This window comes from Embiotoca jacksoni, unplaced genomic scaffold, assembly GCF_022577435.1.
Source record: "Embiotoca jacksoni isolate LCO1_2020_lvr unplaced genomic scaffold, fEmbJac1.0.p SCAF_20, whole genome shotgun sequence".
Lineage (NCBI taxonomy): Eukaryota > Metazoa > Chordata > Actinopteri > Embiotocidae > Embiotoca > Embiotoca jacksoni.
The window spans coordinates 11,329,516-11,348,674 of record NW_027185341.1 but is presented as its reverse complement, the minus strand read 5'-3'; the positions used below and the strand labels follow the sequence as shown (position 1 = coordinate 11,348,674).

Below are 19,159 nucleotides of genomic sequence, written 5' to 3'. Positions count from 1 at the left end.
AAATAATTTAACACACAATGCTGAAAATAATGTACCAAAAAGAAAAAAGAGACGTAAGAAAGACAACAGGATGCAGCCTTAATCATGTTTATTGAAGGACCAGAAATGGATCTGAATCATTAATAGGACTTCATCCCATTTGGTCACAAACCACAACACAGAGGCAGAAGATGGGTTAAAACATTGCCTGCATTTTCCTTATTAACCATCTTAATACTCTTTATATATTTAGTGATACAATAATATGAATCATGAATCATATGAGTAAGGTTTGTTTTCCTACTGTCAATTTGCATGCTTTGCACTACTGTGTGCTTTTTATTTGATACTCGGCTCCCAGCCCTGCTCCATATGTCTCGCTGCACCATTTGTATCTCATGTTGAAGTCCCAGAGAATAGTTCAGTAGTGAGGAGTTTAAATTTTTCATTACAACAAGTATGGATGGCATCGTAAAATGTGGTTACCAAGCAACTGCTTCTCAGCCTCCCAATCAGAGGCGTTGTTGGTTTGAGATTCAGACACAAATGTCGTCACTCTCTCTTTTCCTCCTCTGCATGTCAATCATTGTGCTCAACCTACACTGAATGGATTAATTTGAAACGTCGCAAATGAAGAAACAAAGTGCTTTTGATCAAAAAGTCTTTCAATTTAGCTTCCTGAGGGACAAATCTCCCTCCTGAGTCAGTCTAATAACTTCAGCCTGATGTGCCGGAGGTGTATAAGCCATTCAGGAGATACTGTAAGTTTTATAGGAGAGGCTTAGACTTTAAATTAGGATTTTTTTTTTTTTTTTTTTTGGTACCTTAACCTGCTGCCAGTCACACCACTGGCGATAGTGAAAAAAAGATGCTTATGCAAAGCGTTTTTTCCCCCCCTACTGTTCCTGTCAGGGAGCTTTTGAAATCCCTTTTCTAATGAGAGCTGGCATTCCACCTTCCTTCAGTATTTCCTCCAGAGGAGAAGCAGGGAGGGTTAGCGACAGAGGGATGACAGTAGTGAAAGTGCCACAGTCAGGAAAAGTCTGCTCTCTACTTATACAGAAGTTATGCCCGGACTGGAGATTTGTCTGTTTTATAAACAATGTCAGGAGACTGCAGGGCGTCAGTCAGCTGTGTGACCTCCATCTGCAGCAGAAATATCTGATCTGGCACCACTGACTTCTCCTGTGAAGCCTGACAGGATGGAGGTGGATGTGAAACTTTAAAGCTCCTGTAATAATGTATTTCCTTTGGTTTTTAATTATATCAGCACTTAGAAAGAATAATGGACTGAATTAGTTTTGCAAACATATTAAGCTACGACAAGGCTTTTTTTTAAGAGGAGGAGCTACAAATATCATGAAAAGACCAAAACCAACTATTGTAAAGAACAGTCAGAAATACATACGTTTTGTTTTTAATACATGCTTAGTAATTTTGTAAAACAGCGGTTTCTTAGGATTCTTTATAAATAGCAAGTTTTTTAGCAAATATTGCATAAAACCAGACCAAATAATACATTTTTGGGACACAATTGCAGCTGTGGGTTAATACACAATTAGTGCTCTATTGCTCAAATTTGGCCATAATGAGTTGCAACACAGTAGCAATTCTAAATTTATTTGGAAAAAAAAAACAGGGCATGTCATTACTTACATTTTGTACATAGCAGATTTTATGAGCCTGGTTTTACATCCTGACCTACTCAGAGCAGGATTTCCAGCTCAAATGTGGCCAATCTTCAGCACATACGGAGACCATACCTAGTGTGACAACAATTTGAAAGTTCAGGCTACTTGGGCTGTAAATAATGTCTAAAGTATGTTAATGCAACAACAGTTTCTCTCAAATCTTTTATGTGGGCTTAAAACCTGTCTCGTTTTGATCAGGACAGGTCTTTTCATAATCCTCTCCTAAACCCTTGTTTCTCACAATAATTTTCACTATCCACAACTGAGATCTGAAAGCTGTATCAATTGATTTTTTTGGACACTTGAGGGCAGCAAAACCAGCTGTGACACAACATTGGCCAAATTATCACCAAGGGTGCCTCTAAAAGGGGGCCAGAGGGGCCACTCTAATCTCTTTGCAATCTCTTTTTGCAGCAGGTTGTGTTAGAGGAATCCAAATTGTGAAAACTTTAAGTCCCTCTCCTGGCATTGATTAAAGCTCTAAAAACTCAATTTGGTTCATCAAAGTGACATTTTTAGAAGTTTTTTTTAAGGAAAAAAGTCCCCCAATTCCTTAAATTGCCTTAGATGTACTCCACACCTTTGCCCTTATTCAGTAGCCACAGATCTATGGATATGCAAATAGCGCCCCATTGCCACCCACCTGCCACTCAAGCTGGCGGCTCGATAATATGGAATGCTCTACTTCACAATTGGTACACTGCAATTCCAAAGTGGAAATACTCATCATTGACATGGTTATTTTTATTCAGGATATGTCTTAGCGTACAAAAAAAAAAATCCACATTGACATGTTGACAAGGCTAAAAACCTGATTTTCACTGGTGGGGGTTCTAACCCAGAGTCGTTGAGGTCAATAAGACCCCTCCAGCCATCCCATGATCGTTCGGATCACAATATTTGTGGGAATGGAGGGGGTCTTTAATTTTAGCATCCCATGTATTCTTACTCGACATGAGTGTGAGCGTGATTGCTGGTTTGTATTGAAATTACAATTCTATTTGGTATATACTCGCTCTCTAATGGGCTACACATGTAGCTCACACAGATCTGGAGCTATGTTCAGTAACTACATGATTTGGAGACAAAGCCATATAAATTCCAGGTTGATTCTTAATAAATAATACAAATTGACAACAGTAATTAAGTGATCAAGTATGAAATTTGTGTGTAGTCTTTTGTAATTGCATTAGAACTTAAGGCCAACCATCTCTGCAGCCATAATTCATTATTTTATTCCATAGAATACAGGTCCACCTGGACTTACTGTATGATCACTTGTAGAATTTTTGGCCACCAAGGATTTTGATATTTGAATTAAAATTTCTGTCTGTGGCTATTATTTAAGGAATTAATGACATGTTTGAAAAAATAATATTAAAATATAATGTGCTGGACATCAATGAAACCTTTGTTATCAGCTCATGATTTATGTTTAAGCAGCCCACACCTTTGATTTATTAGTAATGGTGTATTCAAATTGCAATTTGATAGGCCAATTAATGATTCCTTGGCTGATCTCCAATTAATTCATTATCTGATATTCACATAAGACTGTCCAGGAAATTAAAAATAATGCAATTTGTTACACGCTGTAGGGTTTTTCTTTTGCATTAACTTGCATATCCTGGAATTCTTCTGTGCTTGATGGCTTTTTCAGTGTGCCACCCCAAGACTTTAACTGGTCCCATCTGCCCCACCACCATTAAATACTTTATGTGAATGCCACTGATTATCACCCAGTTGTGGTGTTCTGATACATACAGCAGACACTGATCAACATTCTCAATTATTTGTAGCTGTGATAAATGTAAGTCCAACATTCAGTCTCCTTTTTATTTTTAACTGGTCAGTAAAATTGCGGGTTGAAAAACAGAAACAATGAGATAAATAAGATTAAAACGCTCCAAAGAGAACTGTAGACTTGGGTGATACATTTTCTGGGGATTTGTTACTATTAATGTCTGCCTTCACATTACACAGTCATTTAAATGATTCTTTATGTTATAAATATCTATTAGTGCAACTTAAAAGAAATATTAAAGCCACTTCTTTGGCTCAACATTTTAGCAATTTGTTCATCATAATACAAAACTTGAACAGTTTCCAAGTCTGTGGAAAAATATATTTTTAGCTGCTGAGCATCCCTGACTTATGCTGCAGTTACTCCTTCTTCTGCTTTCCACCCAAATCACAAACTATAACAACTGCACAATGTATGAACAATATATTTAGTTTTAATATTGCAAAAATATAAACAAAACTATACTAACATAACTATATCACAAAACTGCTTCTGACTGGTTTTCATTTTATGTTGATTGTTACTAAAAACCTGCAAATGTTACTCTTTTGCACTGTACAGTCACTGTGACTTACAGAGGGGAAAGTCTTGTAAAACGTCAGGGATTTATGTTGTGCCTGAGAATGAATTTCTGAAAATACAATCAAACGCTATAAACACAATCTTACTCTACAATGTAACAGTAAACATTTGTAATTTCCTCTATCCCTCCACAGTCTCACAACACTCCTCTCTTCTCTGATCTTTACTAGTGCTCCTTTGGCCCACATCATTATGGCCTCCTGCATGCCAGAAAACACCTCCATTAACAATGTGCTGTATTCTCATCACGTTGTATGCGTTCCCAACCAAGGAAGATAACTGTGATTTAAGGCCCTTCTCACCCCGCAGCTTCCACACCTCTCTGTAGCTGCTGTTGTCAAGACACCCTCGGCAGTTTGTGATCAGAAAGTGTTGGATGCAAAAACTGATGTGCGATATACCTCAGTGCTCACCAACCAAGAGAGAAATGTGTGCAGGTCCTCATCAAACCAGACTTTCTACCTGCTGATTTGACTGGTTCACTATAAGTGATAAGTAGTGAAAGTCTTTATTTGGAAACCAACAGACGTGTATGCATGCTTTTCATTGCTGACTGTAGATAAATGGCTACAGATAAAAAAACAAAAGCTCAGGTCAGTTTTCCATAACCCCCAGGTGCCATTGTTCGGCTTTAGACCAAACAGGAATGGATTTATTGATATTAATAAAAGTGTTAACTGACAGCACTGTTTCAGCTCCATGTTTCCAGACACGTAGCTGCAACATGATAACAACCAGTTGTACAAAAGGTCAGGGAATTATGAAGACTGTAAAGGCAAATAAACATGCAAGGAGCAGAGGTAGCTGCCAGAGACAACCATGTTCTGCAAACAGAGGTCTGCGCAACCGTTTAATTTGGAAGTGTAATTGCCAATAACCAGGCTCGCTTGCTTTCGTGCTGGCTTGGAGGAGGAGGAGGAATAGAAGGAGGAAGAGGAGGGGTGCAATTTACCGATACTTGGCTGAGTTCTGACGCCAGCACCGAAGTGATGTAAGAGACGGAGGGAGGGAGAAAGCCGAGAGGGAGGAGAGAAGAAGTAGAGAGAGAGGAGAGGGATACAGAGAGAGAGAGGTAACGGTGGAGAGGACTTCAGAGCGGATATTCTCCTCACTTTCGGAGACCCAGAAAGAGAGCAACTCCCCAGCGGGTATCCCAACAGAGGTAGGCTGAACTCCCACTCTAAATATTGCGCACTGAATATATCAAGAAAAAGCAAATGCATCAACTTAAAATGAATTTTCTTTGAAAACATTAACAGCAATGGTTTTGTAGCCACGTCTAGTTAAGTACTGCAATGGTAGGGTGTAATGCTCAACATAAAGATAACACCACATTGTTTGGAAGGTATTGTGCTGTGTGGGTGTCACGTTGTCAAGTTAAATGTGTCGTGCAGGAATGAATTCCTATTCATGACTAAAATCTGTCAAGTTATTTGGACGCATAGAAGCCTACTAATTAATTAATGACGTGTCTCTGACGTGAGGGTAATACCTAATGAGCTCATTTGGCTTATTTCTTCTCCCAGCCTAACTTTGACTCCAGCAGAATTGACGGGGTCTCCAGGAATCAGCACCTTGGACAGAGACGCACCGCGACTCTCGATCGTAGCTCACCCGGGGAGGAGCGCGCAGAGCACGGGCATCCTTCAGCTTGCATCCCGGTCAGGATACGGTGTTCTCCTGTCACCGCTGCCCGATGGGTCGCAATGAGTTTTAGTGTGTCCATTGCATAACAGCAGAGAATGCCCTTGACAACAGTCTACACAGAGTTGTATTCAGTATGACGGCTGCACAGGACACTAAGAGAGTAGGGGAAGACTCGGTGGCGAAACTTACACAAAACTGAACCTTTGCATGTTAAACCAGAGTTGAAGTGTCTTTGCCAACACATTAAACTTGAAGAGTTCTTCACACTACCATGGGGATAAGGCATCTTTTGTTGCTGTTAATATACCTGGACCCGCTGAGCGTCCTGAGCGCCGCTACGGGCGGTAAAAAAAACAAACCGGTGCCCAGGAAGGCTGCCAAAGCCACTGTGATCCCCACGGTCGTCCCGCCGAAGACCCCGCAGCCGGCGCCCTCCAGCAACCACGACACCTGCCTCGGTTATTACGATGTGAGCGGGCAGTATGACAAATTGTTCGAGTGCAACAACACGGACCACCGGTACTGCTGCGGGACGTGCTTCCTGCGCTTCTGCTGCGAGTATAAGAAAGACAAGCTGGATCAGAAAGCCTGCAGGAACTACCAAACGCCGGAGTGGGTGCAGACGGTCGCCCCATCGCCCATCCCGACCGGTGAAACCTACGATCCCAGCATGGATCAGACCAACACAGCGGTCTATATCACCTGTGGGATCATAGCCTTCATCATAGTGTTGGGAGTGTCGGTCAAAGTTGCGTATGACAAAGCCACAGAGCCGCCTCAGGAAATGAACATACATAGGTGAGTGGGAGGAAGACTGTTTAATACCGCATTCTGACATGTTAGAGTGACTCGTGAATCCATGCTGTGTTTGCAGTAGAAGCTTTTCTTGTGCTGAAAATATCCCCTGCTCCTCAGCAAGATAAAGAATTAAAATCGCACAATGAAAACTCATAATTTGCACTATTAGATGTACATATAGACTGTGAGTGGACAAACCATGATTCAGATAGACACACAGACCCAGTTTGCAGACACAGGTCGAAAGTCAAACAAATAGGCCTAGAGTGATGTCAAACTCAGTCATTTTCAATGTAGCACTATACAACTTGTGTTGTTCTTTATATGAGAAATTTATATGAATTAAAAATGTATATGAATTAAAAATGAGGCAGGCAAAATGTTTGAATTCATTGAGAGATTGTTATCTAAAGCCAGCACCTTTCAGATCCAATTCCATCAGATTTGCAAGAGATGTTAAATCCCAAAGAATGAAAGTCAGAAATAATTACAGGAAAGTTGAAAGAGAGCGACAATGATTGTGGTAAGCTGGTGTTCATGAACTGAGTCTCTGTGTGTGTATATCTGCTATGTGTGGGAGTGAGAAGGACTAATGCCCAGCATTTATATTGGATGCTTGTTAGTTTATATTGCAGATATAATCTCTGAGATAACAAAAAAGGCGTCTCTCGGGTTTGAATCTAACACTAGCTCACATGTTTGGCTCATGGGGCATCCAGCTGTCAAACATCGTATCTCTCAACCTACCCCCCTCCCCCACCTCCAACCCCACCCCTCCCCCAACCACCCTCTGCACATCAGTACATGGCTATGTGGTGTATTCAGGTATTTTTTCTTTACACGAATGCATCGTAGAGATGGGATACCATGGTGCACGATAGCATCTCACATCCTCAGCTGGCTCCTGCTTCCTTCTGGGGCTTTACCACATGAGAGTCATCAACCATGAGTGGACCTCATGTAGACCGTACCCTCATTGGTGAAACAATGCTGACACATTATTTCCTCAAGATTGAATGATTTATTTCCCCTATTTGATGCATTATTCAACACTTGAGCAATCTTAAGACTGTGAATAATGGATAGTGTTAACGTTGGGCCCGTATCAAGGTCGTGTGACATGCATGCACTGCTGCACATTCAATAAGGAACAGGAAGAGGGGTGGGGGGGGCGGAGGGGTGAAGCTAAAATATTAATTTAAAAGCAAAGGTTACACCGGTGATACATTTGTTGTACAAAAGCTTTGAGCTGCTGCAGCGCTGTTGCAGGAGTAATTTGATTTCCTTTTTTTTTTTTTTAAAGTGATGCCAGAAAAAGCAAACAAACACTTTTTGAACTTTCTTTCATCACGATTGCTTCTCTGCCTCTTTTCCACACACGCAAACCCCTCCCACCCCCCCACCCTCGAGGGCTTCATCCTTCCATATGCACCTGGTGCAGTCTGAAAAACATTCAACTTCAACCCAATTAGGCAAGATACTCACACATTCAACGTTGTTTCTCTTGCAAATGAACATTCGTCATGTTCCCAGAAGTAAAAAAAAATAGAGAGGGAGAAGAAGAAAAAAACAGAGCTGCTCTGAATTACCCATAATAGCACAACACTGTCTCAACAATTAGCAGCCATTCGGCAAGCAGAAAACAGACATGCTATCACTTCATTTTTAATTCAGTTCAGCTACACTCACACAGACAAACTGTTCAAGGAGGAAATCCATCCTTTTGGTGTACTATTAAGTGTTGCTCTTTGTTTTTTTTCCAGGGCCCTTGCAGACATCCTGAGGCAGCAGGGGCCCATCCCCATATCGCAATATGACTGTGAGAACTTTGCAGCGATGAATGGCTCACCCAAAGACAACACGCCAGTCAGAACCTCATCCAAGAACCACTACACCCCTGTTCACACCTCTAAGTCCAACCACGGTAAGAGCTCTTCTTTCTGTCCACACTACACTGCAGCTATAGAGCTTCACAAGCAGCCACTAGTTTATGTGTCATGGCTGTTGGTCAAAAATAGCTTGAAGGTAGATCTCAGCAGTCTAAACGTTTGCCATCTTCCCCAGCGTGTCTTATGTATTGCCTTTGCAGTGTATGTTCATTATGGCTGTGCAAAATTCTGCACTCCCCTCCAAAGAGCTCCCGCTGTGTTCACCCTTTCAGCAGTTTAATCTGGAATGGTGACATCCTGTAATCATCCGATTTGAGTGAAAGGGAAGAGAGTGCGAGGGGCCTGCTGGTGGAGACAGTTACAGACTGGCAAGGAAGTGTAGCCCCGCAGACTCTGATAGGCTGGAGGTAATGACCTCTCACTCCGTCAGCGGGTGAATCAGATATAACACACGCGGCGTGATTTAACCCCGCGAGTCTGAGAAAAAACAGGGAGCCTAAATCGGTAATGCGGCTCCAAGACTGCATGTTAAAAACAGAAGTCCAGGAAGCCAGTCAGTGCTGGCAGGTTCTCAGGCAAAGCAGGTGTTGTCAGTTGGAGGGAGGCTTAGACATTTGGGGACAGGGACGCAGATGGAAAATAATGAGATATTACAAAGGAGTCACTGGAATGGAAAGAAAAAGCAGAAAGCTGTTAAGCCTCAGTGTGCCGGATAGGCAAAGAAATATACAGTGTGAAAAAGTGTCGGTGTTGATTTTGCAGCTGTTAATGCTAGCAGACTTTTTCCTTTAAAAAAACAAAAAAAAAACAAAAACAAATTCTCTCATGGCATGATTTTTTTCTTTAAACCACCCTCACCTTCCATCCATCCATCCCCACCCAATTATTTAAAAGATATGCCACTGTCATGCATATGGCAGTGAAAATGAAGAAACTCAAAATTTGGTGGTTTGAACTTTTAAGACTGGCTGAAGAAATAACATGTCCTTTATTAGTCCTTAAATTACACAAATTACTGAAAATCCAAGTTGATATATAAAAAATGTAAATGTCACAAAGTTGACAACAGGACTGTTGTCCTTATGTGTATTTTACGTAACTCTGGCCCTATTCTCTCCTACACTTTGTAAAATGCTGACTGCTCTTTCATAGATGACACAACAGCAGCAATCTTTGTATAAGATTGTATAATTTGTATAATTGGTTCTCAATTGATATCACCTGGTTAAATAAAGGTCAAATAAATAAATAAATAAGAAACATGTTCATACATACAACCTGAAACCTGATTGCTGGATCTGTTCTCTCTCACTGTCCTCACTTTTTCAATGAGCCCAAACCAGGTGATCATAGTTTCTTTCACACCTACAGACCAGTAATGCCCAGGGCCATTAGTTTACATTATTTTGCTTCTCCATCACTGGGCGTGGTGTTAAGAAACCAACTGTATCTGCACAGCATTGCCAAATGGAAAATCAGAGTCTATATATATAAATATATATAAATGTACATTTTTAAAACTGGGAGGGTCAAATTGACTTTCTGTTGCTTCAGAAAGTTAAGGTTAACAGAGCATTATGTAAAATGAGACTTTCATTGACCTCTGCTGGTGTGTTCTCCCGAAATAGTACATGTTGTTATGGTTGATTTGTGCTGCCGAACAGCAACAATCTTTTTGCATACTTGTCTCAATAATACATTGTGCAAACTCCCAGCTTTGTTTAGGTTTGCAGCCTCTTGTATTTCACATAAACATTGCCTCTTTCTGCCACTTCCACATGTATTATTTCTATCAAATACATGCTGGGAATGTTTTTCTTGAAGCTCAGTGTTTGTTGCAACCATCGTCTGCATTCATTCACTGAGTGTCTCAACCGCTCAGTCACTGTATCAGTCCATTCCTAATGGTCACTGGCCAGTCATGTAGGGGACGTGGCTGATACGCGAACTGCACGTGGCAGGCTACGACCTTCCATGCATTTATACTTAGTAAAGGTCATGCGTCGCTTTATCTGTCTATGTGTCGCTCTGCTTAGCTGCGAGTATTTTGCCTCCCTGCACACAATCACTGCATAGAGAATAAAACTGGGTCCAACTCAGCTCAGTCTACTCTACCCAAACCCCCACACTCCCCACCCCTCCACATCAGGGACCACAGCAGTCCTGACGGGGTTGGACATGAAAGGCAATGACAGCGTGGGCGAAAGCGTGGTTAATGTGTGCATATAAATTGGGAGCTCCGTGGAGCGACAGAGGGAGCCCACTCCCTCGCATAGAAAATGTATGTTCATGTGTACCTAAATGGGCATTTGGCACAGAAACGGGGAGGCAAGCCTCTTAAGGAGAGGGTTCTTGGGCGGAGTTGTTGCTGCTGAGTTTGGCACTTCACATCCAAAGGCTTTTTGAGACACTTAAATCAGGTGGAGGGACCTCATAAAGCGAGTGGTTAAGGGGCCCAAGAGGATCTCATCAACTTATGTCAAGTGTGCGAATAACATCCATTTCTCCTTCAATCCTCAGCATGTAACAGTGTCCAGTCGCTCTCAGCAGTATTCACATTCATACTAAAGTGTTTTTCCTCAGGACCTTTGTTTCGGCTCACTTCTAAAAATACAAGCTGATTTATTTTTTCACGTTTCAGGCTTTGTATGGCGACATGGTACCCTTGGTGCACTGCAAAACTTCCCCACATTTTTGGAACAACATATTCCTTTTAAAAAAAGGGCCTAAAGCAAAAACAGTACAGACAGCATAATATGATACCAGCGCAAAGTGCTGCTATTTTTATTCAACTTCACTCTGCATTGTAGTGGGGCTCAGATCCTCTTTTAGGTTGGGGTGTAAACACAAAGCGCCCCGCAGCCACAACAAGGAGCAGACCTACAAAGGGAGGAGATACCTTTACAGGAGTTTGCCGTTGGTTAAAGTAAATAATAACCGCTTCTCTGAGTAATGCAGTTTGGCCCACAGCTCTCTGCAGATGAAGTAGATTTGTTTACTGCACACCACAGGCAAAGATTTGAATTTTTGTTAGTTTTTGAAAAGTGTTGCTCGGTTTCCTTTCTGACAATTTCTTAATACGCAGAATGATGAAATTTAGTTTTCAGGTAGTGCAGAGAATAGCTGTTTTCTCTGTCTCAGTTTACTCAACAGAAACTAAAAAAATAACATTTACTCCATAGAGTAGTTCTGCACAAAAGAACAGGCAAATTGGATTAAGGGTTATAGAGCCATGTTCACTGCATCACAACTATCAGAATAAGCAGTGACAATGTTGCCCATGTGCAAGTTGAAACGCCTTCAGTCAGTATTTATACATGTCTGAGTTCCTGCAGTGTACAGCACTCGAGGGATTTCAGAAGTCAGTTCATTTTGTTTGTGATGAGCAAACTCTTGAGCTTAAAGGTCAAAATTAGACTGTGGACAATTAGAGGTTGTGATGATAGAATAATATTTCCAGCTCGTTAGCAGCTTTGACATGACCTTCCGATATTTTTAAAGGACCGCGCATTTTGTGAAGCAGCTTCTCTCCATGAGTTACCCAAACCACAAATTTTGCCTAAATAACAAAACACTGATTTAATTACTTTTGCCAACAAGCACTTTTATAATCATATTCAGTAGGCAGTCCTGCCCCATACACTACCACACGCACACACATGTAAAACACCTCCCCGCTCATCCCATAACCTCCCTGCAATTAATCCTTCCCGTGTCTCTCCACTGTGACCTCGCCGGCTCCCCATTGGCCAGATAATCACCACCCCCAGGTCAAAAACAACATTTCTGTGCTGACTGCATCAACCTGTTTAATAGAAGCTTCCTCCTGAGTGCACCTGTGTTAAACCTCCGCATCTGAGAGATCCCACCTCATTGTCCCCTGCCCTAGATCTCATTATTGCCACTTATTATACAGCTGGACCTTTGGCCATTCTGGGTGTACATGTGTGTGTGTGTTTCATGGTGTGAAGGCAGGGATCCATCTGTATCTCTTCCCAGGAGCAGTACATGTTAATTATGGCCCAGTTGTGGATCAGAACTTACTGCACTGCACCATTACTTTCACGAGAGGGCAGGAGCAGGTTTAAAAGAAAAGAAGCTTTAAAAAGGTATTTTTCTAAAGAGGTTTCAGCATCAGACTGAGAGACAGCGCAAGAAGAAAGTATAGAGATGGATTCATGTGATGCAGAGCTCCAGCTGAACAGCCTAACAGAGATGATGTACACATTTCCATGTCCACTTCAGCAGATCGACATCTGATAATGCTGTAGAATCGGCATAGCATGTATATTCCTCTGCCTGGCTGGGTTAAAGCTTAGTCAACCTTGGTTACCAGCCACGGAGTACCACTTCCAGCTCAGATTCATGATATTATTATGTTATTATTCACATTTTTCCACTCGCAGATTCGGCGGTGTGAGTGTCCAGTAAAGAAGTTTGATTAAAAAACGATTTACCATATGAATCCTCAGCAGCCTAAAGCTCTGATGCCATTCATTAATTTCCATGGCACTTCGTTGAGCTGAAAGTCACGATTTTCTTTGTGTCAAGGACGATAAATTCATAATGCGCAGCCTTCCCTCTGTGGGCTCTTCATGCTACCTCACCTTAATGAGCTAGGAATGGGAGCAAGAGAGAAAAAAAAAAAAAGGAGGCTGGCTGCTTTTCAAGGGTCTTTCAGATTCAAGGGTTGTCGCAGTGGGTTGTGCAGTGGCCTACCAATGACAAATGTGACAAAGGAAGACAACAATAGCGTGTGTGTGTGTCACACACAGAATTGGCGGTATGATTGAATGGAAAAAATAACCTCAGCAGAGAGTCTATCTGCAGCCAAAGAAGTGCAGGGAGAGATGTGATTGAGTTCAAAGTGCATTGGTATGTGGGTGGTGGAAACATATTGCTTTTTTGACTTATCTTTATTTTCTGAGGATCATGGCATGGTATTTGCTTGCATGGTTCATATTTCAACCATTACCCCTTCACTGTGCCTGAGGAAATGACACCAGTTTTGATACTCATCATTTCCTAAAAGGTTATGTGATTTTTGATGATTTTCTGCACTTAAAGGCAAATCACAAGCCATACACCGACCATTGATAACAAATTTATTACAAAAGCAAATAAGTACAGTTAAATAATTTTTTATTTTTTATTTAGCAGTAATAACGATTGATAATATTGATGACCTGACATTGCTTTTCTTTTCTCAAAACGTCTTATATTGGACTGACAGTGGTGCAGGGGACTTAGATTTGTGGGCACCTTCTTGTTTTTGTTCAGCGTCCTTATAATTTTTAGAATGCATTATCTCTAAATATTGTTGTCCGGTATATTACTGTCACAAATAATGCACCTTGCTGAATTGTTGTCCCCCAGTGAAAATTAGCACCAGACAACACTACATTTCCCTTCTGCTGCAGAGACCCAAACTCGTCTGTTCTCTCTCTATTCTGTTGACAATTTGATGCCGAAGTGAGTGCAGTTTCCATAGTGCAAATGTGCGTGTTCAGTTCTCATGTTACATAGTTTTTTTTACAGTCAAATAACACGGGCTAGGTCCAGTAATTTCTGAGCTGTTTGTAGGCGTAAACATTATATTTAAGTATTGAAAACTTTTCAAAGTGATACATCCACCCATGTTTTGTATTTGTACAAATTACTTAGTAGATAGCGGAAGGTTTGATCAATATAAAGGCTCGACTACATGCCGCGACTTTTCAAAATAAAAGCCCTCCATTTTCACACAGGGTACTAGGTATACTAGGTTTTTACCTCGAATGGCGTTTCTTTCAGGAGCGGCAAGGGGTCCCAATCAAAGGGGAAATACTGGAATTTCCTGTTAAATCTTATAATGGAATGTTTTTTTTGCCACTTTTCAAACCAGTTTGGTGACACAAGTGTTGCATGCATGCACTACACTAAGCATTTAAAGCACATCTGCGTAATTGTAATTGTAGATAGAGACCCCCCCGCCCCTCTCCAGCTACTGAAAACATAAAGAATTGCATACAGAAAAAAGCATGTTGAATTTAAGCATTTGTGATACAAAATGTGTGTGTTGACTATCAGTTCATTATTGTTCACATAAAAGAAGCTTATTCAGCTGGTTCGGGTGGAGCTCAGCTATGTGAATAAATGTTACTAATCATGAATAGCTCTCTGACACTTAGACTTGTCAAAGTAGAAGTAGTAAAAGGTTGGAGACCTGATATAGTGTAATGGGAGGGAGGTTAGCCTCAATCGAAGGAGAGGAAACATGACTCCTAGTAATTGTAAAGTTGTCTTATTCAAATGCTGTATGTTTTTTTAGCTGGCTTACTATTATTTCCACGGGGAGGTTCAGGAATCACCTAGTTTTATTAGACTTCAAGGGTGTGTGTGAACCTGCACATTAGGGCTAAGCTAACTGCTGCCGAATGGTCAGCAGTCTCTTCAACCTGCAGAGCTGTGAGCATGATAAGCCTCATTTGAATACCAGCAGCCAGCTGTGGGTGTAGAGGGTGAGGGGTGAGAAGTTGTTTTAAGGCACCTGACGGAGCTGGAAGGAAAATTAAGTAATGACTAATGTAACACATTGCTTTCGCTGATGAGTAATAAGTAATTCTCAACTCATGAGTCATGTGTAATGAGTCATTGATTGCCATTTTCAAGTAAATAGCAATTTGAACCTCCGACCCAACTGTGGTCAGTAAAGTTTAGTTGTGAACCAAGTAAGTTCAAAAACATATGAAGACGTCATGGTGATTTTGTAAAATAAATCAACAATATAATGGGTAGATGAGTTAAAAATGAAATTATCATTGTTCTAAAGTCTAATGCCTGGGAGAGACTGGCCGTAACAACCACTGCACACACACTCACTCCAAGTGCCACGCTGAGGTTATTGGGTGTCGGACCCTTTTCTGATTGGGAAGTTGTTTTGTCCAATAGCCACTACATGATTAAAAACTACACAGCTTTTCCTTCATGTTTTTGAAAGTTTTATGTAGTTTAGCTGAAATAGAAAAACAACTGTGCCTTAAATTTCTGAAGGGCGTTAAACAAGTGCAGCTGCTTGTCTCCAAGCTGTGTGTGTACCAGAGGATATGCAGTATGAATGAAGCACAACCTTTAAAACATTTTGGCTGGAGTTTGTATGTGACTGAGTCGTTCGTCCCTAATACGGCTCAAAATGACTGCTTATGTTACAGTCTTGATGCTCCTGTCTCATTAAGTTATGTTTTGGATTGGAGGTAATAAATCTTGGGTTATTTGGAGGTGGCATTAATATTGTTTTCGCTTTTCTGAAATGTCACCTACAATTTTGTAATCCCATTTATTTTTTAATTTAGATTGTTTTCTCTTTTCTTTATCTATCTGTCCAATTTATTGTTTTGTTTCTTTGCCCTGAGATGAATTATCTTTTGATTTGGCACCATATAGGTGTAAATAGAATTGGAATTGAAATATGTCTGCACCTCATTGTTATTGTTATTACACTTTTAATATCTAAATGACTGCTTGCTTTCTTGTTAGGCAAAGTTCAAATTAAAAAAAAGGAAAATCGGACTTGATCGGACTTTTGTTGTACCTCCCTAAAGGCTGACATCTTTCAAAACCTACAAATCTAGTGTGGATTTCAGTTATAAAATTTGTCTACAACACGAGGCTTTGATCATCCTGATTTCCGCACTCTGACATCTTCAGGGTTATTTTTCTAGACTTGAAAAAGCTAAAAGACACATTATAAAGCTGGTTTTAGGGCAATAATATAACTACACGTGACAAGCAAATTTGTGACTTATTGTGTTTGGCTGCTTACCTCCATGTGTTTATCTGAGTAACATTTATATAACTGACAAGCTTAAACTTTCTCATGATTCACAAGAAAAAAATAGAAAAGTGTTTTTTGGACCCAACACCCTGAATGGGTATCAGCCTCTTGGTTATAGCTAATGATCATACTGCTTAATCGATCAGAATCCTAACACTGTGTTTATATGTCTGCCTGACTGATTGTATGTGTGCGTGTGTCCCTGTGTGTTCCTACATGAACATGTGTATGTGTCCATGTTCCTGTGTGGTGGCCCTGCATGCCTGCCTCTGTGTGTGACCAGGTCTCCACTATGGAAAGGAGAGCGTCCGGAGCAGTGGTGGCGCTGACCTTCACAACTTCATCTCCTCTGGCTTTGTGACACTGGGTCGAGGCCATCAAAAAGGTAAAGTACCTTTTCTGTCCTTTTTTCTTTTCTTTTCTTTTCTTTTCTTTTCTTTTCTTTTCTTTTCTTTAAAGAGGAGATTAAATTAACTCTTCTTATCTGCCAACATTGTGCTCTATATCTGCTGAATGCTTAAGCGACCCGTGGAATGTTAGACTTGCAACACCGGTAATCAACAACAAGACACTTGGCGGAGGTGAAATGTTTCCAGATTCAATTTCCCTCCCTGTGCAATTCACATGAACTTCTGCCTCTGCATTTTGCAATTAAACACAAGCAAACACATACTTACCTCCGCTGATGGGCAACGGCGGGGCGGAGAAGGTGACTCCGAACTCGCACACACATTCACGAGACACATACAGCCATTAGTCGGGGAGGGGGTCAGCTTTTTTCCATGGTTAATACACTGATTAGTATGCAGCTATGTTGGCCGAGCTCTTGTGATTTATTCCCATCCACTTCAGCTCCAACAAATCAGACCCAGTGTGTGTGAGTGTAACCTTGTGGGGGTAGCGAGGCAACCTCCTTTTCCTGATACTGCTTACGAATGTTTAATTGAATGCTTGTTCTGTTTCGTGGCCGATGACTACTTTCCTAAAAACGACATGATTTAAACATAACATTTCTCTGCTGTGTACTTTAACGTGATTCCACTCTTCGTCTTTGCTATCAAAACCTGCTGATTTCCTGCTCATCATCACAATTACAGCAGCGGATGACCTGCTTTAATAAATAGCAGTTGAGATTTGTGCGTGCTACGCAGACATGTGAAGCTTTTCCACCTACAGAAACGGATCCTCTTTTACTAAATATCATGGCTTTGTTTAAAAGTGCACAAAACTGCAGGGTCCTGGAAGTTTTCTCCTCTCTTAATGAGGAACCATCGTATTTATGTTTACATGAAATTGGCTGTTTTTCTTCTTGCTTTTTGCTTCGTTTGTTTTCATCCCCAGAGGGGGTCCGTTTCACAATGGCATTCATATGCAGATAGAAAAAAACAACACTGAAAACTCAGATATTCTCTGCAGCCACCCCCCCCCCCCCCCCACACACACACACACACTCTCCTCCGCCTCTCTACCAGAGATGAGTAATGAGAAAAAAATTATTAGGTTTTATGAATCCTGATTCTTTTAAATAGATTTTACCATCCATGCAAACATAACAATAGCAGAACTACCGCATCCATGGCTATATATTTGTAAGGACAGCAGCATGGGCTATGGTTTAGCGTTCAACATCTGTGCAGTCAAATCTGTGTTTTTTTTGCTGCGGGTAGGCTTTGATTCCTCTGCTGAAAAAACAAATGAAACGTGACAGATTGAGATCTTGGAAAAGTCTGCTGACGCTAAAAATTCTCAAAAAAAAAATTCTGTGAAGCATGTGCAAGCCTCAGTTCTTTAACAGTAGTTTTCTTTCCAGCATTTGTTTGGATGCCTCATGCCTCGAGGCAGGTATTACTGTGGATTGAAGCCTAAAATAAATGAAACACAGGTCTGAAGTTTGGTTTGGATATTGTTGCTGCTTGGTATTATCTTAAGCATTTCACCAGTGTACAATCACTTCAGGGTGGTGGAGGGAAAGGAACAGTTTAACCGAGCCTCCCCCGCTCTCTCATCATCTCTTACGAGTACTCTTCAAATCCACAAAAGCAGAATGGCTTTTGCGACACAATATAATATTTGACTGCTATCAAAGTGGAAACATTGCTACAATGTACAGGATAGTCAATATTTTTGACAACAGACATTTATGTTTCCAGTTTAATGATTTACAAACTGTCAGAAAATAATTTTATCCGCCACTTGACTCAGCTTTGAATTTATCCAAAATCTGTGGATGGTGATGTGAACTCGCAGTGGTGAGATGAGTCACGTTAAGGTTAACAGCAAGTGAACAGTCCGGCTGAATTTAAATCATACCAGGCTTTATTATCTTTTGAAGAGGTTTGCACAGCTTGGTTTGCTTTGGCATAGAGGAACAAAGCTGGAAAAAAAGAATACAAATACATATTCACTGGTCAGTTGGTGGAATTATTCAGATGTTGAACAGATGTTGTCTTCACTGCTTCATCTCAGTTGTTTTTTAGGATATATGTTTTTTTGCCACAGTAAAAGAACAAGGTTGAGGAGTCATGATGTAGTCCTCTGGCTTGGATAAGCAGGGCGTCTGTTAGAGCTTAATTATACAGGCAAAAAGTGTGTTTGTTTTTTAATTATATGGGAAGTTGTGTGTGTGTGTGTGTGTGTGTGTGTGTGTGTGTGTGTGTGTGTGTGTGTGTGTGTGTGTGTGTGTGTGTGTGTGTGTGTGTGTGTGTGTGTTGCAGCGCAGCCCTTGGGGAGGACAGGTGAGGTCAGAGGGTGTTGCTGAGCATCGGAGCAGCTGGATGCTTCACATCTGTGTGGCAGGATACAAAACAACCATGTGCTAAATGAGATCAGCCATCAGCGCTGGGGAGGGAAGCTGAAATCCAAACTCAGAGAGTAACCCAGTGTAATCCACTTTTTTGGTACACAACCTTACCCTCGGCTTACCCTGTGTAATTCTGCTTCAGTTAGTGGTGGCCCA

The 19,159-nt window shown here is 41.0% G+C and overlaps 1 protein-coding gene across 12 annotated transcripts in view; it reads left to right on the top strand.

Moving 5' to 3' along the window:
- The first annotated feature begins 5,102 nt into the window (after positions 1–5,102).
- The window catches only part of shisa6 (shisa family member 6), a 69,320-nt gene continuing 55,263 nt past the window's right edge, over positions 5,103–19,159 (top strand). For 10 of the 12 annotated variants that reach the window (XM_069156254.1, XM_069156253.1, XM_069156250.1 and 7 more), the window contains exons 1-4: positions 5,104–5,218; positions 5,583–6,501; positions 8,265–8,425; positions 16,487–16,588. In XM_069156254.1, coding sequence (XP_069012355.1) covers positions 5,975–6,501; positions 8,265–8,425; positions 16,487–16,588 — 790 coding nt within the window. In that variant the 5' untranslated portion in view covers positions 5,104–5,218; positions 5,583–5,974. Of the gene's footprint in view, positions 5,219–5,582; positions 6,502–8,264; positions 8,426–16,486; positions 16,589–19,159 lie in introns of all 12 variants that reach the window. The other 2 variants (XM_069156244.1, XM_069156241.1) reach the window with 1 other exon arrangement.